This window comes from Brassica napus, chromosome C9 (assembly GCF_020379485.1).
Source record: "Brassica napus cultivar Da-Ae chromosome C9, Da-Ae, whole genome shotgun sequence".
NCBI classification, from domain to species: Eukaryota; Viridiplantae; Streptophyta; class Magnoliopsida; order Brassicales; family Brassicaceae; genus Brassica; species Brassica napus.
Window position 1 is genome coordinate 29606600 of NC_063452.1, and position 23334 is coordinate 29629933.

Genomic DNA, 23334 nt, shown 5'->3' on the forward strand with positions numbered 1-23334 from the left:
CTACTCCATTTTCTTCCGAAATTGTGGCATGATTCCTCTACAACGAACATAAAATATTAATTATTAATAGCAAGTAAAACAATTAAAATAAATTAGTGACGACACATATTACATAATGAAACATGCGACAATGAGATTGGCTATCACTTTTATTGCTTGAAAAAGAAAAATAACATCTTTGGTGTTAGAAAGATGATCCAACAATTTTCAAACATTCACTACAAAAGCAAACCACATCAAATTGTCACACATATTATTGTTGTTGCAATAAAACAGTAAAAAATAATATAAAACATTACCATTGCCGAAAAATCTAACTTTAGGATTTCCATCTCGGATCTTGGGAAGTTTTATTGGACACCCAAAATCATATTTTGTCTGCACAACAAAAATATCTCATAATACATAACAAACTAAAAAAATATGGTGATGAAGATCTATGTTGTTTACCTCATTAATAAAATTCATTTGTAGTATTTGTTGAGCACTAAGCGTGTATCTTTTCACTTTTAACTTTTCATTTTGCTGAATCAAATCTTTCAACTCCTTCTGAAGTATGATAATATATGAATTTTCTGACAACTCCTGAAATTTTAAAAAATATTATATTGAATTATAAAATAAATAGTACAAACAAACCAAAATAAAAAATGAAAAATGAATAAAAAAAGAAATAAGAAAGTACTTGTTCAAATGGTTGATTCATTTCTTCATCATCATCATCGACATTTCTATCATTTATGTAATTGTGCTTCTTCATTTCTCTGCAAATCCGAGAGGCAAGGTTAATAGAAAACATGAGAACACAACATGACAATTTTTTTTCACATCTCCAATAAAAAACACACCAGAAGTAAAAACACAACACAACTTATGGAACCCACAAAAAGAACAACATAACTTATACACTCGTATCAACTACATATTGCCAATTAAGGGAATCAACTAGTTCTAAAATGTCTAAACTTAATTGCGACAACTTATAAATAACCAAAACTCACAGCTTATAATAATCAAAGGAACCTAACAGAAACATTACCATAAATAAGTAAATCAGAAATTATGCGAACTTATCGAGACGAAGCCAATAATATTCAGTAAGCATTGAAGCAACCATAGAACTCCGATCAAGCTTCGGGGTTAGAAGAACAGAGAATACAATACCTCGTATCAAAACAAAAGATTAATGACCACACAAACACATATTTTCTAAAAATCGATTTTTTATGAACACACAAAAATAGAACTGATGAACCCACAAACAAATAACTGATGAACTAAAATTAACCTTCAACAACAACAAAACAAGAAAAAGAAAAAGTAAAAAAAAATGAAAACATAGTAAATATATCAATTATTTGTTTATAAACATAACACATGAGAAACAAAGTTTTACCCGTCACTGCAAAGTTGGCTGTTGCACCAACAACAATTTTTTGAATATCCTCCTAATGATTTTCTTTCCAAAACAATTTCAACAACACTTCTATCCCCATTTTCTTTCGAAATTGTGGCATTATTCCTCTCTACAACAAACATAAAATGTTAATTATTAATAGCAAGTAAAACAATTAAAATAAATTAGTGACTATAAAGATTACGAAAAGAAACTTGCAATAGTGAGATTTGCTATCACTTTTATAGCTTAAAAAGCAAACCACATCAAATTGATTTGATAAAAAGATGATCTAACAGTTTTCCAACATTCACTACAAAACAAACCACATCAAATTGTCATACATGTTATTGTTGCTATAATAAAACAGAAAAATGGTATGAAACATTACACTTGCTGAAAAATCTAACTTCAAGATTTTCACCTGAGATCTGGGGAAGTTTTATTGGACACCCGAAATCATATTTTGTCTGCACAACAAAAATATATCATCGACCTTTCTATCATTTATGTAATTGTGCTTTCTCATTTTTCTGCAAATCCGAGAGGTTAAGGTTAATAGAAAACACAAGAACACAATAGAACAGTTCTTTTTCCACATCTCCAATAAAAAACACACCAGAATTAAGAACACATGACAACTTATACAAACCCACAAACAACAGAACTTATACACTCGTATTCCCAACAGAACTTATACACTCAAGATGAATAAATAAATAAGTAAAAAAAAAATACATTTTAAATATTTAATATATTACCAACTAAATATAACATAAATTTCACCATTTTATTAATTTTTTTTACTATTTTCTATTATTTTATTTAAAAATTATATTTATTTTAATATTAAAAATCATAATATAACTAAACTAAGAAGAAGAAACAAGAGCACACCACAAAATCTAACCTAAAATCTCCACAATCACAAAGAAAAGAGAAATGTCATAGTAACATTAACTCAATAAAGGTTAGGATCTTAAAGAAGATCAAGAACGAAGACTAACTTACATCACCTTACCATATAGTGTCTTCGCCACAACAAGCAGAGGTTAGAAAATCGTAGAAACATAAAATTTGTGATCAAGCACTAACACAGAATCAAGAAAGTGGGTCAGAGAAAGAATAATCACCGAAAGACAAAAGTCACCACAAAGCAAGAAAATACATGCCTAAAGCACCAGAAGCACAACCACCATCCAAGAGGTAAGAGACATCTCACAAACTAAACAATCAAGCCCATGCCAGGGAAGAACCACAAAGCTCTGGAAAGAAGAGACCAAATTTCCAAGAGATTAACCTCACACACCTGTACCAAGGAAAGCATGGGAAGAAAATAAATAACCTGAGGGAGGGAGAATGAAAGGTAACCACTGAGAAACCAGAGATCAAGCTTGAGACCAGAAATAACCTTCCAAGCACAAAAAAACATACACAAAGGAAAACACTATCCAAACCTGGAGTGACAAACATGGCGAAAGGAAGAAAAACCAGAAACATGAGCATCGATGTAAACTGAAATGAGATGAGAGAACAGAGAGGGAATGAGAGATGAAAAGAAATCAACAAACCGTAGAGCCATCCTCGAACTACGAAAGAGAGCATAGAAGTCAGATCACCAAAAACCAGATCCTGAAAACCAAGTTGAGCAGGGACTACCCACTGTAAGCCAACAACGAGGAACACAACATAAAGGATGATTAAACTCTGACCCAACACAAGGAGATGCAGTCCCTAACATCAGACGAAATATAAAGACGAAGAGGAGCATCCAATATTAATCGAACATCATGCAAGGCCGTGAGAAACAACCCACGGCTGGGAACTCATAAACCCGATCTACAACAAATACTATATAATCTCACAGGAGAAGAAGAAGAACAAGAGCACGGATGTGAATCTTTTTCCGGTAATGGTGAGAAGCACAACACAACAGAAAGGTAAATGAAATACATAAATGGTGACGGCTTAAGGTCAAAATATGGGGAAAAGGCAAAAAAATAACCTCAAAGAATAATATTCAAAATTTTGTAAAAATAAAATACAATTTTGACAGTAAAACCGTTAATATTATAATCAACAAATGCCTAAATGCAACATTATTGAATTTAATATGCTTTACATTAGAGGTTCACTTCACCACTAACAAGTACTATTATACACACAACACCACATTATTGAAAAAATAAATAGAGAATATATTATCTTAGTAGGCTCACTTTACCACTAATAAGTACTATTATACACAAAACACCACATTAATGAAAAAAACAAATACATAATATATTAACTTATCGTCTACTACTACATAACACACTAAAAACATGAAATGATGCTCTTAAAAAACAAAAACGATCACATAATTACATAATCCAAAAAATAATAATTAAAAAAATATATATATTTTTTGCGCGAAGCGCGGACACGCCCCTAGTGTTCTTATAAAGTATTCTTAAACAACTATAATGGTTTATGAGATTTAATTTAATCTGTTTTATCACAAATTTAAAATATCTATGAAAATGATTATCTTTGAAGAGAAAATTGAAAAGTGGTATCAAACATGGGTAAAATTAAAATTACCCCAAAATATAAGGGGGATTATGCTTTTACCTCATTTTTATATTACTTTTCATGTTTACCTTCAATAGATGAACATTTTCATAAATTCCTAAAGTATGGAGTTTCATTGAATAGACAAAACACTTTTCTACTCTAACTTTATAGATATGTAAATCATTACTTAAATAAATAATAAAAAAATTTAGTTTTCGAACTATACGTTTTAAATTCAAACTTTTAATAATTGTTTCAAAAAAAAATTCAAATGATTTTTTTTTTAAAATTCTCAAATTCTTTTTGAAACTATTAAAAAGTATTCATAAACAACTATAATGGTTTATGAGATTTATTTATTAAAGTATTTATTTATTAAAATCCTAAACTACACCCTCCAAAACTCCATCAATCAAATTTAAACCCTATATATATATTAGTTAACGTTAGAGATATAAGTTTCTATTCACCTCTTTAAAACTAATGGTAAATGTGTTTAAGGTAAACATGAAATATTATATTACGAAATGTGGTAGATTAAGCAATAGCTCCAAAATATAAATAATTTTATACATTTACATATCATATGAATGATTTAATGAAAAAAGTAAGGATCGCAAAGTGATATTATTAAAATTATATTTAATTTTAATATAATAATTATTATAAATTTAGGTTATTAGTTAGTTAAATCTTTTACTAACATAACTCGTGAAAGTATATTATCATACTTTGAAACAGAATATCAATTGTAACTTATGTTACAGACAAAATTCTATTATGTAAGACTTCAAATTTTAAATTAGTTCAGTTGAAAAATTAAAAATATTAATATTTAATTCATATTTTTTAAAAATTATATTAAAAATATCCGCGTTAAGTATGGGTCATAATGTAAAAGTGTTAAAAGGTTTTTTGTTTGGTTAGTAAAAAGATATTTATAATTAAACTACCTTTTTAAATTATTTTTGTATTTGACTAAATTTTTGACTTAAATTTGTTTTCAAATTCAAAATTTGGGTCAAATTATTTTTGCATTTGACGAGATTCGTCGTTACCTGCTTGTCGAAACGGACAATTGTTTGTAATATCATCGTAAATTTTACGATTAAAACAACTCGTCATTATTTTGTTGTAACATAATTCGTCGTAAACTAGACGTAATATTACGTCGTATTGTCTGGTCGTACATTGGTTGTAATATTTTTGTCGTTATAATGACGTTAAAAGCTCGTAACATTTAAAAGAGTTAACATTGACCGTCGATGTTAAGTCGTCGTAAAATTTACCACCATTCAACATCGACAGTCAATGTAAATTGGTCGTAAACCTTACGACCAATTTACATTGTTACTTGTAAAGTTGGAAAAAAATATTGAAAAATGAAAATATTGAATTTATTAAATTTTAATTTACCACCATTTAATAAATTAAATATTTCATTTATTAAATTTTAATTTATAAAATTTAAATAAAAGTCTAACATATAAAATATTATAATATCCAAATTACAAACCGAAATAAAAAAATCCTAAGGGTTAAGGTCGTCTAAAAGCTGGGAAGTATGTTGCTCAGCCCGCCGCTACAATTCCGCCTTCTCTTCTGCAGAGAAAAAGGTTTTGAAATGAGCGGGTAACCGTTAATCTTATAACGTTTGTTGGATCAAATTGCAGCATTCTAAAAGAAGAATGATCTAAAATGTAAAAAAAAAATTGGGATACATGTCAACAAACCTCTATTTCATATGTCATAAGAATAGAAAAAAATCTACTTTATATATATAGATATATGTGTGATCATATTATAAATGTTGTGTGGGTAGGTTCATAAAGTCTCTGTTGAGCTTCTTTGTGGTATTTTCGTATAGCCTATTTTATTACCCGTTTCAAAGAAAAATCAGTCATATTGATCTTTTTTTGTTTTGATAAATGTGGAGATCCTAAAAGTTTTCTATGCCAAAAAACTAATCCTATGAAGTCTTGCATCCAGGTACTTAATTAATCCATTTAAATGACATGGCTAGGTGGCCAAGACAAATCGAATCCAGTGCAGAAGTTCCAGCTGAAACCATTTTGCCACTAAGCCAAGACGACTTGGTTATCAGTTATATATATGACGAGCTTGAATCTCTATTCTGTGAAATAGTCACCCCTTAGCGGCATGCTTGACAATAGGCATGGGCATCCGGGTCCTTGGATCGGGTTTGGGTCGGGTTTTATCGAATCCAGTTCTTTCTGGTCCTGAAAATTTGAACACATATGGGTACCTATAATTTTTTTGGTCGGATCCGGGTTGGGTCTTGTCGGGTCCGGGTCAGTTCGTGTCCATAATTCTAATACCCGTAAAATACACGTAATTTTCGGGTCTATTTTGGATTTGGGTCGGTTCAAGTATTTAGGATCCGAAAAGGACTAAGAATACTCGAACTAGACCCGAAAACTCAAAAAATACCCAAAAACCCTAAACATACCTAAAGAACCGCAAAAATACTCGAAAAATACCCGAAAATTTACCCAAATCAGACCTGAAAACCCAAAAGATACCTGAAATTTTACCCGAATACCCGAATTATATTTTCTAAAAATCTAAAATTTTACCCAAAAGCTGAAATTATACCCGAAAACCCGAATCCGAAACTTTAAAAAATACCCAAAATACCAAAAATATACCCATTCACCCTTATATGCCTAATATAGACCATAATTTTTGGGTACTTCAGGTATCCAATTGGGTCTCGGGTAGGATCCAGACCCGAACCGAGACCCGTGGTTCCAAAGAAAAAAGACTCAATAGGTACTTTAGCATGGACCCTGATCCGTACCCGAACCTGTATTTTTGGGTCGGTTCTGGTTCGGGTCTTCAGATCCGGGTAAAATGCCCAGGCCTAAAGAGATGATATGCAACTCGAAAATTAACCTGATCCCAAAAAATTCTTCTTATTAGACATACTTTACATATAATATTCGGTAGATAAAAAAACTCATCCATAAACAAACAAAAAAAATACTTAATACAATGCTAATGGTGCGTCGTAAGACAGCAGGATTTAACTAACGAATGATAAAATTGATTAAGGAGTGATTTGGTAGTGTACAAATTTGATTTGTTCTATCTAACATTGATATCACTCAAATTATCCTAAAGAGTGAATTACTCTCTCAAATAAGAGGTTGAGATGTAGTACTTAAGGATCGAATCCACAGAGACTCTAGGATTACACAATAGATTATGGTCTTTGAAATAGGCTAGATTAATTGGTTTATAGGTTTTAAAGCAGTAAATGAATTGGTGAGCAAGATTATTGCACGATTGGTTTGTTTTGAGGTTGTTAACAGTTGGGAGAATAGCAAGATTTAGGTATATTCTTAGGTATGATAAGTAAATAACTTAATTTAGGTCTTTAAGGGTTTATTGATATTAATTGTTCTTGAATTCAAACTCAGATATAATCAATTAGATTATCTAATCTGGATCTCGTATTTCAACTTTCGTATGTTAATCACGAGAAAGTGTCGATCGATTATTCGTTACGAATATCGATCGACAGGGCTGTCGCTGCGTCGATCGATACTTCTTCCACAAAGCTTTACGGACAGGTTTGATTTATATTCTGTAACTCACTAGATTAATTCTCGTCTGTATCTAGTCAGTTAGATCATACTAGTTTATTTTCAGGTATTGAGTCAAGCAATGACTTGATCTCAATTAATCCTAAGATCTAAGATTCAGGGTTTATCAACCCTAAGCTTAGTAGTAAGAACAACTAGATGAATAACTAATTAAATCATCCTAACAACAATTTAAGCTAGCAATACATATATCAACCTTATGAGAATCCTAAATCTAACAGTGAGATTACTCAAACATATTCATAAAAGACATAGTTATGATGATCTGAATAATATTGCAAAAGATAAATAAACAGAACAGAATAAAGAAACAAAGGGAGTTCAAGATCTTCCCTCCCCCAAGGTGTACAGATCTCTCTCTCTCCAATCATAAGCTCTCTCTCTCTTTAGAATAGTATGAAGCATAGCCGTCAACAACGGCTTAGAAACAGTAAAATAGGGTTTCAGGTCGTCCAGGGGTATATTGGTAATATGTGATGATTTTTGGGCCTAAATTGGTCACGAAACAGCCTTGGCCTGTTTTCTGGGATCACTGTCGACCGACACCAATGATGTTTCATCGATCGACAGTCATTCATCTCCTCGACAGCTTCCTCTCGCGAGGCAGACTGACCACTATTTAGTAAAACGAGCATAACTTCTGTTACAGGATGCCGATTGACCGCAAACCGGTGGCATTGGAAAGCTAACTCAAAGCTCTATCTTGTGTCAAAATATGGTCTCAATCCAACAGTGGGAAAGTCTCCATCCATAGCTAAACATATGATGCGTCTGTGCAGATCTGCACTCAAAAAGCTCCAAAATCACCATATTTCTCCAGAACGTACCTGAACCTGTAAACACTCTAAATAGACACTATATAGTAGTAAATATATATTAAAACACGTATTAAACATGGCTAAAAGTGGGTAAAATTCATGGTCTATCAACTCCTCCAGACTTACTCTTTTGCTTATCCTCAAGCAAAACATACTAGAGCAGTCTCTCTGAGAGAGGTTTGAAAACAACAGGGATTCTCATGATTTAAAACTTAGAATCATCACCTCTGCAATATTCCAATCCACATCTAAAAATTCCTAATCACAAAAGCACATTATACCATATCCTAGCTTAGCAACCAAATTGACCTAGCCAACAACTTAGCAAATCATGTCTGACATTGCCCTCTACCAACCTCATTTCTTAGCATAAATAGAAGTGCAGGCTTTACCTTGGGAGTATCGATCACATGATGCAGGGATTTTCAAAAAAGTATATGGATCTGGAAGTAAGAGTTAGTTTCTATCTTTTCTCTCCACTAATTTCTCTCTTTAGTCAAAGTCTGCTTCCATTGCAGGATCATTGACCAAGATTGGATAGGCTTCCATGAATCAAGCCTTAATGGTGGTTGCCACCAAGTCCTGTTTACTTCTTTTTGACTTATATCCAAGAATTCATGTGAATCGAACCTTGATGATTGCCGCCACCAAGTCCCGTTCGAATTCTTTTTGTTGGAATCCTTATGAAGCAAGACTTAATGGTTGTAGCCACAAAGTCCTGTTCGGATTCCACCTAACTAACACCTATTATATATATATATATATATTTTTTTTTTCTTTTTTCTGTTTTCTTTCGTTCTTGTTTTTTTTTTTTTTTGAAAATAAATATCTCTACCTATAAATCTAGGATCGAAATAGAGAGAGAAAATGTGATAAATCTACACAAGGCTTTACCTTCCAGACTTGTTTGTAGAATCCGATCCCATGTACACCAAGCCCCAAGACAAGCAGTTGTGTCAAGTTTAGTGTTGGAGGTCAGCTTTGGTTCCTTCAAACAATCTCAGCAAGTATGAATAGTTGACAGGTTGATCCACTTTAGTATCTTTAGTACTATCTGCAATCAGTAAGTATAGAATGGTGTTAAAGAGTGGTTAGATAACAAGCAAAAATCTAATAAGTTCATTATCCCCTTCTTGACTCAATAAAACTCTTTTGAAAACATTTGATAAGACTCACAATAAACAAGATATCAGTAAACATTCTCCCAGACTTAAATTACAATGTCCCCAGTGTATATCCAGTCGGAGTTATGGTGAGAACTAATCATAAGTACACAATTTAACAATTTAGAACGATATACCTGACCGGGTTAAGTGTCGATCGATGGAAAGGAGTTTCCATCGGTCGCTGCAGGTGATGTACTGTCGATCGATATCGACATGCTCTCATCAGTCGATTTTATAATCGTCTGCTCGGATTTTTTTTAAACTAAATCCTAAATGTTCTAAAACTAGAAATGAGTTGCCTCCCATTCAGCGCTTATTTTAAGTCTTGAGCTCGACTCGAGGTCAGATCTGTTTAATTATTAGGAAGAAGGCCTAAGTTTAAAGGCCTGCCAATTGGCGATTTAGCCCAATAGTATTTCACTCGTTGACCATTCACTGTAAATTCTTCTCCTTTATCGTTTATAAGTGTGATGGCTCCATAATATTTGACATTCACAACAGTGAAAGGACCTGACCAACGAGATCGGAATTTTCCGGGAAACAGCTTAAGCCGAGAGTTATATAACAGCACTTGATCATTTGGTTCGAATTGCCTAGAGATGATCTTTTTATCATGATATGCTTTCGTTTTCTCTTTATAGATTTTTGAACTCTCATAGGCTAAGTGTCTTATTTCATCCAACTCGTTAAGCTGCATTAGTCTCCTTTCGGCAGCTGGTTTGATGTCGAAATTTAGTAATTTCATAGCCCATGCTGCCTTATGTTCTAGCTCAACCGGTAAGTGACATGATTTTCCATAGAGTAGGTGAAATGAGGTTGTTCCTAATGGGGTTTTGTATGCAGTTCGGTAGGCCCAAAGTGCATTGTCCAGTTTTCTAGACCAATCTTTCCCAGAAGTTCCTACGGTCTTTTCTAAGATTTCTTTGATCTATCGATTTAAGACTTCTACTTGTCCACTTGTTTGCGGATGGTAGGGTGTAGCAACTCTGTGGTGAACTCCGTTCTTCCGGAGTAATCCGTCAAAAACTTTGTTAATAAAATGGGAGCCACCGTCGCTTATGACTATTCTAGGAACTTCAAATCTTGGAAAAATAATGCTCTTGAAAAGCTTGATAACTGCAGATGCGTCATTTGTTGGGAAAGCTACTGGTTCGACCCATTTTGATACATAATCAACAGCGACTAGTATGTATTTGTTCCCGTACGAAGAAGGGAAAGGACCCATGAAATCTATTCCCCAACAATCAAAGACTTCTACCTCTAGAATAGACTTTTGTTCCATTTCATGTCTTTTACTGATTTTTCCCCTTCGTTGGCATCTGTCGCATTGTGCAATGATTGCATGAGCATCGCGAAACATGGTCGGCCACCAGAATCCAGCCTGAAGGATTTTTGACACCGTTTTAAAGGTTGCAAAATGTCCAGCGTATTCGGATCCATCGCATTGGAATAAAATATCAGGGATTTCAGTTTCGGCGACGCAACGTCTATATATCCCGTCAGAGCAATGTTTGTAGAGATATGGCTCGTCCCAGTGATATCTCTTAACTTCTCTTAAAAACTTCTTCCTTGTATACCATCTCAACTCTTCGGGTTCTATGTCAGCAGCTAAATAGTTCACTATATCAGCGTGCCAAGGTCTGCTCTTTGAACCTTGTCCGACTGCGTGCACTTCCCGATGCAAACTTTCATCTACGGGGGAATCATGGTCAGGGTGCAGCTCGTTGTATGCGACGTTTACTTTTATATCGAAGGTGAGGGTTATGGGATTTATTTCCTTATTTCTCGTCGGCGATCGACAGTTCCTAGGAACTCAGACAAATATTTCCGACGAATGAATCAATTTGGTAAACGTTTTCATATGGTAAGAAGTCATCGATAGGAACGTCATCTTTTATTCATATTCGGGAAAGATGATCTGCAACTCTGTTTTCTACTCCTCTTTTATCTTTAATCTCGATGTCGAATTCTTGAAGTAGAAGGATCCATCGCAGGAGTCGTGGTTTCGCATCTTTCTTTTGCGTTAAATATTTAATTACAGCGTAGTCAGTATGAACGATGACTCGCGAACCAACCAGGTATTAGCGGAACTTTTCAAATGCATAAACAACAGCAAACAGTTCTTTTTCTGTTGTTGAGTAATTCCTTTGTGCCTCGTCGAGTGTTCTACTGGCATTGTAAACTGCATGTAGCTTTTTGTCTTTTCTTTGGCCTAGAACTGCTCCTACAGCGAAATCGCTCGCATCGCACATGATTTCGAAAGGAAGATTCCAGTCAGGTGCTTGTACGATGGGGGCAGTTATCAAGGCTTTCTTTATTTCCTCAAAAGACTTTACGCATTCTGGTGAGAAGTCGAATTTAACTTTTTTACAGAGGAGGGAGGTGAGAGGTCTAGCGATTTTGCTAAAATCCAGTATGAACCTCCTGTAAAATCCGGCATGCCCGAGAAAACTTCTCACGTCTTTTACGTTTGTGGGTGCAGGCAGGCCGGTCATTACCTCAATCTTCACCCGATCTACTTCTATGCCAGCAGCGGACACTTTATGTCCTAGGACGATTCCATCGTTAACCATAAAGTGGCATTTTTCCCAATTCAGAATGAGGTTCTTTTCTTCACATCTTGCCAAGACTTAACATAGGTTATCGAGACAGTTTTTGAAACTGGATCCATATACGGGAAAATCGTCCATAAAGACTTCCATGAAATCTTCTATCATATCTGTAAAGATTGACATCATGCATCGTTGGAAAGTGGCAGAGGCATTACAAAGACCGAATGGCATTATGCGGTATGCAAATGATCCGTAAGGGCATGTAAAGGTGGTCTTTTCTTGATCGTCAGGATGTATAGGGATTTGGAAAAATCCAGAGTATCCGTCAAGAAAACAGTAGTATTGGTGATTTGCCAATCTTTCCAACATTTGATCAATGAAGGGTAAGGGAAAGTGATCTTTTCTGGTGGCAGCGTTTAGCTTCCTATAATCGATACACATTCGATGTCCAGTGATAGTTCGCGTGGGAATGAGTTCGTTTTTATCATTCTTAACCACTGTAAGTCCGCTTTTCTGAGGTACAACATGCACGGGGCTCACCCAGTTGCTATCCGAAATTGGGTAGATGATTCTAACATCTAGAAGTTTAATGATTTCCTTCTTAACAACTTCTTTCAAGTTCGGGTTTAGCCTTCTTTGATGTTCCACTGACGATTTGGAATCGTCTTCTAAGTGAATCCGGTGCATGCACAGATCTGGAGAGATACCAAGAATATCCTCAAGAGAGTATCCGAGGGCTTTCCTATACTCGCGCAGTTTATTTAATAACAACGAAATTTCTCCGTCGGTTTGGTTGGCATTTACGATCACGAGATAAGAATTATTGTAGAGAAAAGCATACTTTAGTCCGGCGGGCAATTGCTTTAACTCAATTTTTGATGCTTTTTCGGGATTCCAATTCTCTAGAGGGGATGGTTGTCGATCGACAGCGGCCTTTAAATTTTGATCGATTTTGATTTCTGAATCGTCATCCTCCACATCATCGACATTTGCTATTCCTACACTTGCATCCATTAATCGCGCGTATTTATCAACTCTGATGTCAATGCTAAATGTTTCCTCTTCGGTAGATGTGAGCACTTTTTTTCAGAGGATCATCTGAGCATTGGTCTATGAAGGATTCTTCAGCCAGCAAAGAGATATCATCCACTTAAGAGGCTTGTTTATCGATTAAGGGTCGTTTTATCAGTTTTTCCATATCGAAGGTTATTGGAATGTTTCCAATGTTTAAACATATCCGACCTTCCTTGACGTCGATGATTGCACCCGCTAGCTAGAAATGGTCTACCTAAGATGAGGGGATCTTTTGGTTCATTCTGGTATTTTAACACAACGAAATCCGTTGGTACGTGACAGTCGTTAATTCTTACCGGCACATCATCTAGTACTCCCTCAGGTATTCTAACGGATCTATCAGCAAGAACCAAAGTTAGTTTGGTGGGTTTGAACTCATCATATCCCAGGGATATCGCGACAGAGTGTGGCATGAGATTCACGCTAGATCCTAGGTCACAAAGGGATCGAGGAAAACTCTTGTCTCGTATGTTGCAATCTATGAACAAAACTGCCCGGATCAGGTCTCTTGATCGGGGTTTCGCCTTGGATTATTGCGCTTACTTCCTCTGAAACCATCATGACGCTGTTTTCAGTAGCTGAGAAGCTGTTGGATACCATGTATGTTACATATTTCTTAATCGAAGGTGCTACTTTTATGGCATCACTTAGTGGCATTTCCAACATGATTTTATCGAATGCTTTCTTGCAGATCGCTTTATCTAATTCTCGCTTAGTTTGCATCTTGTTAGGAGGAAAAGGTGGCAAAGTCCTATACACTCTCTCTACTGCCGGCGTGGCAAGAGTTGAGCGTCGATCGACATTGTTTTCATTCTATCGATCGATATTTATCATAGTCGGTCGATCGACATTATTCCCTTCTTGTCGATCGATTTCCACATCTTCTTCCAACTCCTCCTCTTCTTCATCGAGGTTAATCGTTGCCTTTTCAGCTTCAGGGGTTTTTTTTGCAGAAGTGATTTCTATAGCGCTCGGGGAAAGGCATTTTCCGCTTCTTAGTAACACATCACAAACTTGGCGTCTCGGGTTGGTGTCAGTTTTTCCAGGAAGGAATCCTTCATCCCTTCTGACAAACCCATCGTTATGCGCAACTTGGCTATCCAATTTCTTGACGTGGTCACTCAAAGTTTCAAACTCATCATGTAAATCAGAATATACGGAATCCAATCTTTCATCGAGAACCGCACTCATTTTCTGTTGGCCTTTTAGAAATTGTTCCATCAAAGATTCGAGGTTGCTCTTATGAGTCTGTTCTGCCTTGTAGGTCTTTGTGAAGCTTATGTTTTGCTGCTGACCGGCAAGTCTTTGTTTGCGAAAGCCAGTTTCATCGATGAGGTCTACATGCTCTTCTTTATCTCCTTCACGTAGAAAGGTCTGACTCTCATCGGTAAACCGAACTTGCTTATCTCCAATCACAAAAGCAAGCATGAACTGAGTTTGACGTTTCTTTCACCTCAGATATCCGATCTTCATTCGAATTCTTGGCCATCTTCCTCCTCTCGAGATCAGTGTTCTTGGCACTAGTGCTAGACGCCACATTTTCAATGAGCCTCGTAGCTTCTTCAGGGGTCTTGGTTTTGAAGTTCCCTTGACCCGCACCGTCCAAAGTCGCTTGGTATGTCCAGTCGAGACCACTGAAGAAAATATTAAATAGCTGGATTTCGGGAAAACCATGTTGTGGGAAGTCTCGCTGGTAGGCTTTGAATCTCAACCAAGAAGCCTTAAAAGCTTCAGTGGTGCCTTGAGAAAAATTATAGATCTTATTCCTAAATCCCTTGGTTCATGCATCATCGAAGAAGTTGTTGAGGAAGACGCTTTTGATATCACTCCAGCAAGTCAAAAATCCTGGCTGCAATTGTTTCAGCCAGTGCCTCGCATCTCCAGCAAGGGAGTTTGGGAAGAGTTTGCAAAATAGGTAGTCTTCAGAGACTCCATGCACCTTGATGTTAGACACAAAGTCCTCAAGTGCTTCGATATGGTCTATGGGGTTTTCATGAGGAAGACCATGAAAGGGGTGCCGACTTACTAGAGAGAAATATTTGAGTTTCAGTTCAAAGTCTTTTCTTTGAATTGCTGGAGGACGGATTGCAGACCTGTTAGTGTAGAACCGATCAGGTCTGTTGCAATCTCCAAGCGTTTGGCGATGCCCCGGTCCAGCATTCAAAACAACAGCTACTCCAATAGGAATTGGAGCCATATGTCTATAATTAATTTGGTTTGATGCATTGCATACTCAACCTTTTTGATCTCCTAGAACTACTTTTTCATTATTGAAATAGGTAAGAACATACTTACTTGCTTCCGGCAGGATGGCGTCGATCAATATTGGTAGCATAGTGTCGATCGACTTTTCGGTCGACCCATCGCTCGATGTTGTTGTCTGAGCGTCGATCGATTTTGGGCTGAAATTCATGTCTTCCATCTTAAGTACATGTGTCAGCAGGGAAAGAGGAAAAACTTAAGCAGATACAGTAACAAAATCTAGACTATATTCTAAACTTAATCTAATGGTAATAAGAAAGAGTCCCCGGCAACGGCGCCAAATTTGATATCACTCAAATTGCCCTAAGGAGTGAATTACTCTCTCAAATAAGAGGTTCAGATGTAGTACTTAGGGATCAAATCAACAGAGAGTCTAGGATTACACAATAGATTATGGTCTTTGAAATAGGCTAGATTAATTGGTTTATAGGTTTTAAAGCAGTAAATGAATTGGTGAGTAAGGTTATTGCTCGATTAGTTTGATTTGAGGTTCTTAACAGTTGGGAGAATAGCTAGATTTAGGTATATTCTTAGGTATGATAAGTAAATAACTTAATTTGGGTGTTTAGGGGTTTATTGATATTAATTGTTCTTGAATTCAAACTCAGATATAATCAATTAGATTATCTAATCTGGATCTCGAATTTCAACTTTCGTATGTTAATCACGAGAAAGTGTTGATCGATTATTCGTTACGAATATCGATCGATACACCTTTCAAAATATCGATCGACAAGGTTGTCGCTGCGTCGATCGATACTTCTTCCAGAAAGCTTTACGGACAGGTTTGATTTATATTCTCTAACTCACTAGATTAACTCTCGTCTGTATCTAGTCAGTTAGATCATACTAGTTTATTTTCAGGTATTGAGTCAAGCAATGACTTGATCTCAATTAATCCTAAGATCTAAGATTCAGGGTTTATCAACCCTAAGCTTAGTAGTAAGAGCAACTAGATGAATAACTAATTAAATCATCCTAACAACAATTTAAGCTAGCAATACATATATCAACCTTATGAGAATCCTAAATCTAACAGTGAGATTACTCAGACATATTCATAAAAGACATGGTTATGATGGTCTGAATAATATTGCAATTGATAAATAAAGAGAACAGAGTAAAGAAACAAAGGGAGTTCAAGATCTTCTCTCTCTCAAGGTGTACAGATCTCTCTCTCCAATCCTAAGCTCTCTCTCTCTGTAATAGTATGAAGCATAGCCGTCAACAATGGCTTAGAAACAGTAAAATAGGATTTCAGGTCGTCCAGGGGTATATTGGTAATATGTGGTGACTTCTGGGCCTAAATTGGTCACGAAACAGCCTTGGCCTGTTTTCTGGGATCACTGTCGACCGACACCAATGATGTTTCATCGATCGACGACAGTCTTTCATCTCCTCGACAGCTTCTTCTCGCGAGGCAGACTGACCACTATTCAGTAAAACGGGCATAACCTCTGTTACATGATGCTGATTGACCTCAAACCAATGGCATTGGAAAGCTAACTCAAAGCTCTATATGGTGTCAAAAGATGGGCAATCTAACAGTGGAAAGGTCTCATCCATAGCTAAAAATCTGATGCGTCTGTGCAGATCTGCACTTAAAAGACTCCAAAATCACCATATTTCTCCAGAACGTACATGAACCTGTAAAAATTCTAAATAGATTCTATATAGTAGTAAATATATATTAAAACACTTATAAACCATGGGTAAAAGTGGGTAAAATCCATGGTCTATTAAATATCCTCGGTGTCTGAAATGTTCGAAGACTTGTTGGTATCATCGCCGGAACTGCCCACTCTGACAAATTAGCTGGAAGCTTAACAATTTCTTGGTTCCCATTAGTTGAGTTTGCTTATATCTTGCATTGTTCTTCTTGGCTTCTTCTATCAACAGACCCTGGAGTGTTATGTTACTCTCTCTCAAAGGATATCATTTTTTATCATCGCTCTCATCACTTATCATTATCGAGTCTGCAGACAAAGAGAGAGTCAGAAGGTGAAAGAAAATGTCTTCTTTGACTCTACACCGATTTTTCAGAGCCCTAACCAAAAAACACTTGATTTGGCACAATATATACACATAAATAAATACGTATACCTGTAACATTGTTGTTCATCTCGTTCCCTCCATGACCCATGAGATTCTCAGTCTCTCTAACTCTGACACTACAGGATTATGAATCAAATACGTGACAGAAAAGAAATAAATATTTGTTTTTAAAAATTCAAACACGATTATTCATTCTTTTTTATTTTGAAAAAAAAAAGAATGAATAATCGTGTTTGATTTTTTAAAAAGGAAACGCTATAAACAGTATAATTTTCAATGAGGTCGTTTCCGACCAAATTTTGAAAAATAATAATTGAGAAATCAGTAATATGTTTATTTTAAGGGATAATTTGCAAAATACCCTATTTAGGATTTGAAATTTGAAAAATACACTGTCTTTATGTTTTTTTGAAAACTACACTTTCTTTAACGTAAATTTACCTTTTTACCTCAATTTGATATTTCAATAATTAATATATAAATTTGAAATTAATAAGAAAAGTACGAAAACACGGTTTATATAGATTTTAATTTATTTTGTTAACTTTATATAAACACAAGTCATGTCTCGTTCTATACAAACTTTTCATTCTTTCTTGAAGCCGAGGCCAAATAAGTTCTTCTAATATGATATTCACATATGTGTTTGTTTTGTTTTACTTTAAATATGAAAAAAGAAGAACACTAATTATCATTGGTTTCACATTCTTAGTTTCACAAACAAACACAATGGCGTTATCATTTGAAACAAACCAACTGTGTTGTTCTTTCTTCCAAAAATTAAACAATACTTCCGAAGAAACAAGATTGTCTACCCAAAACATTGTGTAGTTCAAGTGGCTTCTCAATGCGAACAGACGGGATTAGTTCAAAATATTCAACCTTATTGCAAAATAAAAACTAAAACAGTTATCAAAACCTAGAATAACCAAAACCAAATTTTGCAGAAAAAACGTTTAGAACAGAAAAACGTTTAGAACATAAAAACATCAAATTCCAAAGTCCCAATGTACGAGCACGATTGTGTCCTGTACAATGACATCTTGACCAAGCTTGTTTCCGTGCTTTTTTCGAGCTATTGATTGTTTTCTAAAACATTCACATCTTGAGCAAACTCTCTGAATATGCCGCACACAAGTGTGACTTTGAGTAGTACTGATAACAAATAACCCAGGGTTCAAGAAGACGAGACGCATTTTGCGTTTTTTTTCAAAATAATAAAAAATACATTTAAGATATATTAAGAAGATATAAGAAAGATATTGTGTAGTATTTTAAACAAAATATTCTCTAACGAGTTTTTTTTTTAAATTTTTTTTTAATGATTTAATAGAAACTGAGAAATATTAAGATTGGACAATTTGATAAATGTATATATAAATTAGTGTATTTTTCAAAAAGCTTAAACAATGGTGTATTTTTCAAATTATATTCTTATTGAAGTGCATTTATCCAAATTTTCCTTTATTTTAAATCGAAATTATTTAAACTGTTTTCGTAACAATTTCAAAATAAGTTTTTATTATTAATACTAAAATCTTCTGAAAAGGGAAAATCTAGATAGTCAACGGTCACTTAAGAAAGAGAGAGGAACCTGAAAGTGACGTCATATATCTATCAGATACAATAAAAATTACTTAATTACTTCACACCATCATTCTATTTCGCTCTCGCTTTCTTTTCCGATTTCTTGCGCACAACGCAATTTCATCCTCTCTTGATACGAATCTAGTTATGGTCTCGGTTAACGAAGAACCATCGACGAAGAAGAATAAGCCTGTTAGTCCCCCTAGGGTTTCATCACCGCCGAGTAAATGGTGGAAGTTGCATTTGTTGGCAGAGGTCGCCGCCGCCGTGTCGGAGTACCAAAAAACAGAGGCACAAACTGGCGGAGAAGAAAAAGCGAGAATCTTTGCGAATTTCCCAAGAAAGAAGAGAAGTCCTTGTCTCTTTCGTGGATCATCTTCTTTGATGGCAACACAATGTACGATCGATAAACAAAGTCCAGTTACTTGCGCGGAGGGTAACAAAGAAGAGAAGAAACGAGAAATCTTTGGTCGTTTTGAGGTGGGTTCGTGTTCAAAATCCATACAACTAATTCAAAACCCTAGATTGACTCCTCTTTCTTCCGGCGTCAACGAGTGCAAGAAACGTCGTCCCATTAACTTCTCGCAAGAAAGAAGCCTCAAGAAACGCAGAATCGTCCAAAAGACGACGATCCCGGAGCGGCTCGTGAATGTGATGATGATGAGAGGAGAGATCAACGGATACGATCCAAAGCTGATCTTAGTGAAGAAGCTGTACAAGAGTGATATCGACAAAGTCCAGTCACGTCTCTCGTTGCCTTCGAACCAAGTGGTTACTTCAGACTTTCTGTCGGAGGAGGAGAGTAGAGTCATATACGAACAGTCGGTACTCAAGGATCGTACGGAAGGACTCAGTGTTGTTCTGGTGGATCCTCTCTTAAAGAAGCATGTGGTTGATCTAAGGAAGTGGAAGATGGGTAGAAGATGGAACTACGTCTTCGTTGATGGTTGGAACCAAGTTGTCTCCACCAACACGTTTAAGGTCGGCGACGTCTATCATGTCTGGTCTTTCCTGCTTTGCCCTCGTCCCTCCTAGAAACTCCAGCGATTCTGGTGATGGTCACGGCGGCTCTAGTTCCTGCCTCTCTTCTTGGTGATGCTTGACACAGTACTCTGTTTATTTCATAGCCTATGGTCTCACGTTAGAAGCATTTATCTTTTCAGATAAGATAATTTTGCAGTGCAGTTTTTTTTTTCTCTTGATAATAAAGATGTTTGTTTTTTTCCTGTTTTGGTCCAGTGATATCATCTTCTGTAGTAGACTAAGTATAAAATCTCAAATGAATCAGAACGATATTATTATAAAAGCATTAAACTCAATAAGAACATTTGATAATTGCCAATATATTTACTTTGCAAAACAATGCAACATTTTCCAGTGGATTTCTATCTCTTCTTCTGTCCGCTGATTGCAGGAACCAAAAAAGAATCAGATGAATCAAACAACCATCTTACAAAAGCATAGAATTAGATGTACATGTCACCTGCACTTAGTGCAGTTATATAGTCCAGAGACAGAACTGTCACCAGTGCAGATGTTTATTTGGCAATTATACACTAATTTACCGTATATGTACCCTGGCGTTGTCCAGCCTGTAATTTTTGTAGACAATCGTCAAAGACGAAACCATCTTTGTAGGAATCTGAATCTCTTCTGTAGCTTCTATAGGTACCACCATTTTCAATAACAAAAAGAAAAAAATACGCCAAATCAATGAACTGTCTCAGAGTTCCAACACTGCAATCTAGAACTTTTGTTCAAAAGTGTTTCACCTTTGTCTCGCCAAGAGCTCTTTTGCTGGTTGAATATGGCAGTCGTGAACTCTTAACCAACCAGCTCAAAATCTGACTCAAGGGCTGATTCTATCAAGTGTGTATGCGTATGTATAGCTTGAAAACTAAACACATTGACTTAAATTCTATGCCATTGCTTCACAGCTTTCTTAAGGCTGCTCAATATTCCACATGTTATCTACATCATCAATCAGTCATTAACGATAAACTAACACCGTTTATGATTTGTCTGGATCATCATGACCCAATGGTAAGGACGGGCTCCTTCCTGCACCCAGGTTGCGAGTTCGAATCCTGCCGGATGGAATTACCTCATGATGTCTCTGGACACCCCACACGGATATGGATCCATGCTTTAGGGCCCATTTGCATACCCGGAGAGAGGGTCTATCCGTGGCCTGCACCTCTCCTTGGGGATTAGTCTGGGCCCTTCCATAGGCCTGGGATACCCCCAGGTTAAAAAAAAAAAAAAAAAACACCGTTTATGAGTTTGATTGAATCATCATATTTTAAAGTTTATATGACAAGTTCAAATAGCTTGGTCTTTTATGACACTGGGATAAGCCGTATTCATTAAAGAAGTAAGAGCAACTCCATTGGTGAACCTCTCAGCAAAAAAGTATTTTTTTTTAATTAATTTGTAAAGTTAAGGATTTTCAATTTTTTGGATGTCCATTGGTGAACTCCAAAGTGGGGTTCTTAGGAATAAACTAATATTATTTAATTTATGAAAAAAAAAGTTATGTTTATCGACGGCTAAACAACTCGGAGAATCGATTTTCGTTTTGATTTACCTAAGAACAAAGACGATCCCGAGTCGCCAAATAATCACCGTCAGCGGTTTTTTTTTTTAATTCTCTCGCGTCGAATGACTCTTTTTTTCACTAAACGAAACTAGGGGAAATGCACGACTATTTCCACTTGTCACGTACTTTAGAGCTCACCCCTTAAAATTGTTAATTAAAAGGCACCTCTAACCATCCCACTTAATTATATTACTTATTAAATCAAAAACGGGTAAGAGGCTTGCTTATAAACCCCTTATAAACCAACGATGGAGATGATGTAACATCTATATCTATGTGTATATATAAAGTAAATTTTTTCTCTTATTTTGACATGTGGAAGAAACACTTATGACATGTGTCTTCATACTTTTTTTTTTGTCAATCTTCTTTTATATTATTGCAATTTAGCCCATCATTTTTTAATTGGGTACTATCTAATACTTTTTCAATTAACCACTATCACATAAAGTCTAATAATAAATTTTATTAGTCATTAAAATTAAAGATGGATAAATAAATAAGTAAAATAATATATCTACAGCTAAAAATAACATAAATTTTCAATTTTTATAAAATAGATTTTTTCTCTTTTTTGACATTTGGAGAAAGATTTGATGACATGTGTCCTCATGCTTTTTTTCTTTTTAGGTTTTTCTTATTTTAAATTACTGCAATTTAGCCCATTATTTTCTAATTGTGTACTATCTAATACTTCTTCAACTAACCACTATCACATAAAGTCTAATGATCTATTTTATTGGTCATTAAAATTCAATATGGATAAAGAAATAAGTAAAATAATATATCCACACCTAAAAATAACATAATTTTTCATTTTTTTTATTTATTTTTACTATTTTCTAATATTTCAATTATAAATTATATATTTATTTTACTATTAAAAAATATAAAATAACCAAACTAAGAAGAAGCTAGAACAAAACACATAATCTAAACCTAAAACCTCCACAATCACAAAGAAAACTGAAATGTCATAGCAACACTAACTCAATAAATGTTTGGCGATGAAAGAAGATCAAGAACGAAGACTAACTTACTTCACATTCCAATAGAGTATTTTGGCTAGTATAAGCAGAAGTTAGAAAATGGTAAAAAATAAAAACAAAGCAATCCCCGAACACAAAGGAGCGCGATCAAGCACAACCTCAAAGGACCAACAAAACATGCCAGAGGAAGAATAATCACCAGAAAGCCAAAGTCACCACAAAACAGAAAGACACATGCCTAAATCACCGGAAGCACAACCACCAGCTAAGAGGTAAGAAGCACCTCACAAACTGAACAAGCATAGACATGGTTCTCATGCCAACAAAGAACCACAAAGCTCTGGATATAAGAGACTAAAGCTCTAGAAGACTAACTCCGCACACCTATACCAAGGGAAGGAGGAGAAGAAGAAAAACAACCTGAGGGAGGTAGAATGGAAGGTAAGAACTGAGAAACCAGAGCCTAAGCTTAAGACCAGAAACAACCTTCTAAACACACATAACATACACGAGGAAATCACTATCCAAACCTGGAGTGTCAAACATGTCGAAAGAGATAGCCACCAGAGATGCGATCAGTGATGAAAGCTGAAACGAGATGAGAGAACAGAGAGGAAAGGGGAGACAAAACAAAATTAGCAAACCATGGAA

At 35.4% G+C, this 23334-nt stretch overlaps 1 protein-coding gene across 1 annotated transcript; it reads left to right on the top strand.

The window, feature by feature from the left end:
* Positions 1–16327: 16327 nt before the first annotated feature.
* Positions 16328–21461, top strand: LOC106358413 (putative B3 domain-containing protein At2g27410). The gene has a single exon (XM_048768592.1). It carries the CDS (start codon positions 19243–19245, stop codon positions 20128–20130), a length of 888 nt encoding a protein of 295 aa, XP_048624549.1. The 5' UTR covers positions 16328–19242; the 3' UTR covers positions 20131–21461.
* The last annotated feature ends 1873 nt before the right edge of the window (positions 21462–23334 follow it).

Excerpts from the sequence above, each read along its gene's own strand:
- LOC106358413 (XM_048768592.1), top strand. The coding sequence starts at position 19,243 with ATGGTCTCGGTTAACGAAGAACCATCGACGAAGAAGAATAAGCCTGTT.